The sequence below is a fragment of the Antrostomus carolinensis genome, unplaced genomic scaffold (assembly GCF_000700745.2).
Source record: "Antrostomus carolinensis isolate BGI_N321 unplaced genomic scaffold, ASM70074v2 scaffold9592, whole genome shotgun sequence".
Classification (NCBI taxonomy): domain Eukaryota; kingdom Metazoa; phylum Chordata; class Aves; order Caprimulgiformes; family Caprimulgidae; genus Antrostomus; species Antrostomus carolinensis.
Genome location: NW_010300165.1, coordinates 92,532 through 99,608, shown reverse-complemented (window position 1 = coordinate 99,608; position 7,077 = coordinate 92,532). Strand labels below are relative to the sequence as shown.

The window sequence follows — 7,077 nt, the reverse complement described above, 5'->3', positions numbered from 1 at the left end:
ACACATGGATCTACAGAGCACTTTTTTTCTGGTCTTCCTTATTAGAACTTGGCAAGCTGCACTTCAAATTTCCAAAAAAGCATGAAAATGAAAACTATTAATGAAAAATCTGCAGGAAACCTTTCTGAGGATTCTTGCAAAGCAAGAGTGGTATTTTGTTCAGTTTTGTAAAACAGATCATTGGCTCCCTGACATTCTCAAAGAGAGTTGCAGAGACCTGTTCCAGATGGTGGTATGCCAAGGACAAAACTGTAATGCAGTATATTGCCACACTCAGTTCATTACCACACAGAGAAGTAATGCTTTTAAGCTCAATTAAATTTTTTCCCTTTTTTTTTTTTTAAAAAAAACAGAGTTTATTCAGGCTGCAGGAAGCAGAAGTTGCTTCTGGGAGCTGTAGAAGGATTGCACAGGGATGGGGGCGAGGCCTCAAGAGAGGATATATTTCTTTATTTCCTTCAGGGCTGTTGTTTTTTCCATTGAGAGGAGGGAGAGGGAGGAGGAGATCTGCAAGCTGTAAAAGCAGTTTTCAATCAAGAAAACTTCTTTTGGTTAAGTACTCCCAGTTCCCCACATGCTGTTTGGTAAACGAAATAAATGTGGACAGGTTTCATTTGTACATAACCTTATTAGAACTGTCTGACTGTTTCTAGTATTCTTTTTATATATTACACCATTAGGGAGCTTTTTATAACATCTACATTGAAGTATAAACATTTCATAATGGGAAGAGTTATGACCTCTGATCCTCAGTACAGCACAGCATTTGGATGTTTTTTTTCTGAGAGACGGCATCCACCCTACCAGAGTGCTCCAGCTCAGCCATTCTTCTTGGGGTGATCAGTGGAGGCACAAGAGGCATCTCATCAGCACTTCACAATAGCCCCTCTTGAAGAATTTTATACTAAACACCTTGAAATATTCAACGCTTAGTCACAAAGCAAGATTGCTTGCTTTCCAAATTACAATGTAGAAGTTTTTTTAAAAAAATCAAACCCATGAGATATTAAGTACCAGAAATATTGAACTCCAGAAAAACTGGTGGTAAAAATTGAAGGATTTACTTTCTGTGTAAAGACTGTTAAAGCATTTAAATGATACACTGTGTCAAATGCTTTAAAATATGTGTATTATATCTATAGATTTTGTATTTAGAGCAATTTGATTTTCACGCACATTTTTAAAACAAGACCAAATTTAAACCCAGTAGACTGGATTATAATATAATCTACTTCAGAATTTTTACAACTATTTATTTTATTTTAAAAAATACAGGAAAACTTTTAGAAATGGGAATGGAAAATGAATAGTTGGTATCTATGCTGAAATTTTCTGTAAAGTAACTGTATTAAATACTTGAATATAGGTTGGATTCTATACTGTACCACATAGCACCTAAAAATTAAACAATCAGGGAAACAGACCTCAAAGAATCTTAAAACCCAGTGAACCTAATAAACCATAACACTGGGTCTAAACGATAAGTAAAAATAAATAGAAGTATATTAAAACCAAACAAAGAAACTAACCCTAAAATAACTCAGTAAAAATTATTCATTATGTTCCAGGTTAAACATGTCTCAGCAATTTAAAGACTTAAAAAAGAAAACAGTATCACAAATAGGTCAGAGAATAAAGCTTCTGTGGAAGTTGCAGGAAATCTTAAGATAAACCTCACCCTGAAAACACTAAGCACCATGTAAAACACCATGCAGCCACTCTCTTGGTGCATGCTGGAAATATCTCAGTGGATGGCAGAGTTCAACACAGGTTCTTAAAGTTCTCAGCACATCACTTCCACAGATCATAAAATAAACCCAGATGCAGCAAAACTAACTGCCAACTAAAAAGCAAAAATCCTGAAAAAGAACTGTAGTAAATGTGTAAAATTTTAAGCCAAAAGGACAAGAAAAGAGTCACACCAACTTTCTCTTCAAAAAAATTCAAGTTGTAATTAAAATAGAGTACTGCATACCAGAAAGGAAAAGCTAATGTATTCACTTACAACTGATCTAAATTAAAACCCAAGTAGAAGGTTCATTCAAAAGCAATTTCAAAACAAACATACTTATTTGTCAAATATATTCTAATAAAATTTTATTTTGGAAGTCTGCTGAGGAAAAGAATGTCCAAGTAGTTATAAAAGAGAACTCAAATTATCTGTAATAGTTGTTCCCTTATTCTTATCTTAATAGCTTTTCAGGAATCCCTCCAAATTTCCTATCCAAATCTATAACCATAAAGCTCAGAACAAAGTGTGCTGGCAATATGATTTCAGTCAATGGGAAAAAAAGGGAAAGTCAATTCCTCAGTGTCTGGTTTTGCTATGTTAGCTTAACTTGCAAACTGTCCAGAGTCCTTTGAGATTAATGTCATCTTATCTTTCAAGAAATGCCAGTGGCCCTATGTTGTGTTGTGAGAAAGAACTTCGTGGGCAACTTGCCCAACATCAAGGCCCAACGAGAACATCATACACACTTTTTCAAGGCTAAAATTTTTTTTTAAAAAAAGGTCTATGGAATTATAGTAGTTAAAAAGAATAAATAAATCATTAAAAGACAGGAAAGAACCAGGTGATCTTCTAAATGAAGAACAGATATTATTAATGCGTTTAAATTTTTATCTGTACTCCTATCACTCCTTGTGGTTTTATCATTACTTTGGTTAGATCTGTTTTTCCTGACCCTAGTTTTTCAATGATAAACTGGAATTTATTCTGGATCACATCTTTTTCCTGCATGCACTCCTCCAGAGTGAGCTTATTTGCTCTCTTGGTCTTTGATCAATTAATCATTTACAAAGCTCAGTCTGCGTGACATCCTCACATAACTTCTTTTGCTACAGTTTGCCTCATTTTCAGAATAATCTCTGAGAGTCTTCTCATCTCCTCTTTTTTGAAAAAAACCATCAGTTTTAGGAACTCATCTCTCAATTCAGATAGGAATCTTATCTTAGAAACCATAAAATTATGCATGCATTTCATAAAAATTGGACTGTTTTTGCATGAATTAGATATAAAGGAGTGAAAACAAATAAATAAATGTGTGGGCATCAGGCATCTTCTAGTAGAAATACTTCTAAATCCACAAAATTATTTTTGAAAGCTTGTTCTTGGCCATCAGACCTTATTCCTGTCAGTTTGGAAAGAGAATTCTGATTACTGTATAGTCTATAAAAATTTAGTTTTAAACCACCTGTAAGAATTTTTAAGTATAAAAAATTATATTAAAACTGAAATAAAAATTTCAAATTTTAACAGATTAACAATTGAAAAAATGCTATTTTATATTTGAAAACTTTAAAATTTAAAAGACCATGCAAGTGTATGCATGCTTTATCTTTCAACTCTGTTTAAGTAGAGAGCAGGGCTTTACATACGTCTATCATACAATACACAATAAGGGAGACTCAGTTGAAATATCTCATTCTCAAAATTCATCTGGTTTTAGTTACAGAAGTGCAAAAAACAGTTCAGAACCAATAGGAAATGTTCTACTTTATCCTCCTCTAACTTAGAAATGTCTAAGCTGGTTTTACTCAAGTTTTGTAAAAATACAAACAAAAGAAGTTTAAAAAAGAAAGAAAAAAAAAAGAAAAACCAAAACCTCTCGTTGCCTGTAGACTGAGAAGCTGAAGTCTCAGCCCTGGAGTTATTTTTATGGACATATAGTAAGCCACTCAGAAAAGAGCTTATAATGGAAACAAAGGCACAGAATAACTAGACAGTAACTACAGTGTAACAATAACAGTAATATGAATTTTAAAAGTATAATCCAAAGCTCCATGGAAATGTGCTTCTAATGTAAAGCAAAAACAATACAGAATTATTTGATTCATATATACTGCAAATGATATATGCAGTGTTTGTGCTATGTAATTCTAGAAAAGAGTAAGTTAAAAAAAACTTCCTACCTACTGGCCATGTTCCATTCAAGTGCTGGATTTTGCGAATTTCTTTCATTCTCTGTCAAAACCCCTCCTTTTCCATTTTCCTTCTCTGGTTTCAACTGATTCCAATGAGCAGTACCAATGTTTATAGATTGAAGATCTACTTGATACTGCCTGTCTTCAACCTCTGATCCAGGGTCTCGAAGTATTCCTAGATTCAGTGCTCTCCTGTAACGCCAAAGGAAAAAAAAGGAAAAAAAAAAAAAACCAAAACAACCCCATCAACAAAAGTCAAAATCAGACTAATCAGATATACATTAAGATACAAAATTAAGGTATCAATTTTGCCATTCTTGATTACATCTAAGCATTATTTTAAGTCCTTCAGAAGTATCCAGCTGTCCCCTTCCTATGGAATTCAAAGAGAGATATGCAAATAAATATACTCCAAAATTTAGCCAGATCAAACAAAGTCAATACGAGATCAATCCATTAACTTCACGAAGCCCTTTCAATCAGGTCCATATGAGTAGCCTTATGGGGAAGCAAGACTAAATCAGACTAACTTTAGCTACTGAGCAGATAAAGGATGTCACATTCAAGTCCTCAAAAAGAACAGTCACATATCAGTATTACGAACAACTTTTTTGTGAGACAACTGATCCACTGTTCAACTTATCAAAGAAATAAAAATTAAAAAGAACATTCCAAGGTGATGGAAAAACAATACAATCTTTTAAACATGGAATTTCAGTACAGACCTTTGTTAATAAAATTCTTCTGACAAGTGAAAAAAAAGCATTTTTGAGTGAATCGCGTTACCTGTGGATTCTGCTAAATTCTACTATGTTAGATTTTACAAAATTTTTCAGCCTTGAGCTGAGCTTGGGAAACAGTCACACCCAACTTCAACAAAATTTTCAAGAGCTATTGGATGAGTGGAGGCTGCTAAGACCACTCTTACCAGTCACCAGTATCAGAGGAGCCTCTTACTACCATTTGTCTTCTGCTAATAAGCACTATCTTGCCCTTTCTACACTGGGAACAGTATAGTTTTATGCACACTGTTCATTTGATACTATAATAAAAATGCACAATTGAACTTAGGTTTTTCAAAACAAGCCAGTAAAGGTACCAAGATCTACATTCTTTTGCTTTGAATCTGTGTTTATGTGAATTTGTAGTCTATTTTTATTGATTTCATATATTTGAGTTGAAGCCTAAGCTTTCTATTTGCTTAAGCCATCCAATCTACTCTTCTAGGTTTTCGTCTTATACCAGAGTCATTATTTGGTATATTACTGCTGTCTCCATAGGAAACATAATAATTCTGCAATTTGTTTAATGATTGGCGCTAGCAATCTAAAAAATAAATAAGGATTAAAGCAGCACATCTCCATCTGTGATGCACGCACTGCATGCAATCTGTAAGTACAGGTATGCAATCTATTGCAAAGCCCACTCTCAATGCTGCCCAAATTTAAACACAGTTGAAACCGTGAATACCATTGCCATTGTCACCAATGGAGTATGCTAGCAATTAGGAAAATGAAGTAATTAATCATATTTACCCACAGAGGCATGTGAACAGCAGGAAAGCCGTTTTGATCAAGTCATTCCTGGTGAGGCAGCATAATCGCATTGTTCAGTAGCCTTATAACTTTCTTAAATGCTTAGCAGAAATACACTGAAAATCTGTTATGTCAGTAGTGGCATTTCAAAATTAAATGTGGTTTCTTAAAACTCAAGAATGTGTTTGTCAACTTTCCACAAAGAGAGATCTAACCACAACAACTGTGTCTTTTATTGTTCTTTCTAGGCATTATTTCATCAATATGAATGCAGTTCTGTTCATTGATTTCTTTTTTTTTAAACCACCAGAGTAGATTACTGTATGACCTAGTGGCTATTTACATACTTTGTCTAATGTAAGTAAATATTGGAATATACATTTTATGAAATATTACTGGAAAATAAAGCATAAAATTTCATGTTTTATGAAATCTGTTTAAGTATATAAAAGATAGAATATGATATTAATTTCACCTACATAATGAATTCTCTCCTGTACTTCACAGTAAAGACCATTTTTCATCTGTTGTTTTATGAACAGCTTGAAAACGTGAATTAAGCTGCACCTAGTATTATATTCCTTAGGCTCATTCAGCACAACCATGACCTTGTGAACCAAATTCCTAGAGCAAAATGTGGCTGTATGTGTCAATCTGAAACTCCCCATTGTGACAATGACCATGAGCCAGCAGTGTGCCCTCATGGCCAAGAAGGCCAATGGCATCCTGGGGTGCATTAGAAGGAGTGTGGTTAGTAGGTCAAGAGAGGTTCTCCTCCCCCTCTACTCTGCCCTGGTGAGGCCGCGTCTGGAATATTGTGTCCAGTTCTGGGCCCCACAGTTCAGGAAGGACAGGGAACTGCTTGAGAGAGTCCAGAGCAGAGCCACGAAGATGATTAAGGGAGTGGAGCATCTCCCTTATGAGGAAAGGCAGAGGGAGCTGGGTCTCTTTAGCTTGCAGGAGACTGAGGGGTGTTTATATTAATGTTTATAAATATGTAAAGGGCGAATGTCAGGAAGATGGAGCCAGGCTCTTCTCAGTGATGTCCAATGGTAGGACAAGGGGCAATGGGTGCAGGCTGGAGCATAGGAGGTTCCATGTAAACATAAGGAAAAAATTTTTCACTGTGAGAGTGACAGGACACTGGAACAGGCTGCCCAGGGAGGTTGTGGAGTCTCCTTCTCTGGAGACATTCAAAACCTGGCTGGACGCATTCCTGTGTGACCTACTGTAGGTGATACTGCTCTGGCAGGGGGATTGGACTAGATGATCTTTCAAGGTCCCTTCCAATCCCTAACATTCCGTGACTCTCTGATTCTGTGACAAAGGCTTTCTTCCCCTCATAAATTTATTTATTTAAATATAAAACCTGATTAAATCACTCTTTGGCACACATTTTTAGGTGCAGCAAAATACACAGAGCTACTTTTCAGGTATAAGGTTGTCCTGGTTTTGCTAGGATAGAGTTAATTTTCTTCTCAGTAGTTAGAAGAGCTGTGTTTCGGTTTCAGTTCAGACTTGCTATGAGAACATCGTTGATAAAAGTACTGATGTTATTAGTTGCTGCTGGAGCTCAAGGCCATCGTGTTTGGCTGTTCACAGCTGCATTAGGACTGGG

General features: G+C 35.4%; 1 protein-coding gene across 1 annotated transcript in view; it reads right to left on the bottom strand.

The window, feature by feature from the left end:
- Nucleotides 1-7,077, bottom strand: part of LOC104521128 (vacuolar protein sorting-associated protein 13B-like) — a gene marked incomplete at both ends in the record, with an annotated part of 97,764 nt that overhangs the window by 7,226 nt on the left and 83,461 nt on the right. Inside the window, one exon of the mRNA XM_010163034.1 lies at nucleotides 3,913-4,116. Coding sequence (XP_010161336.1) covers nucleotides 3,913-4,116 — 204 coding nt within the window. The remainder of the gene's footprint in view (nucleotides 1-3,912; nucleotides 4,117-7,077) is intronic.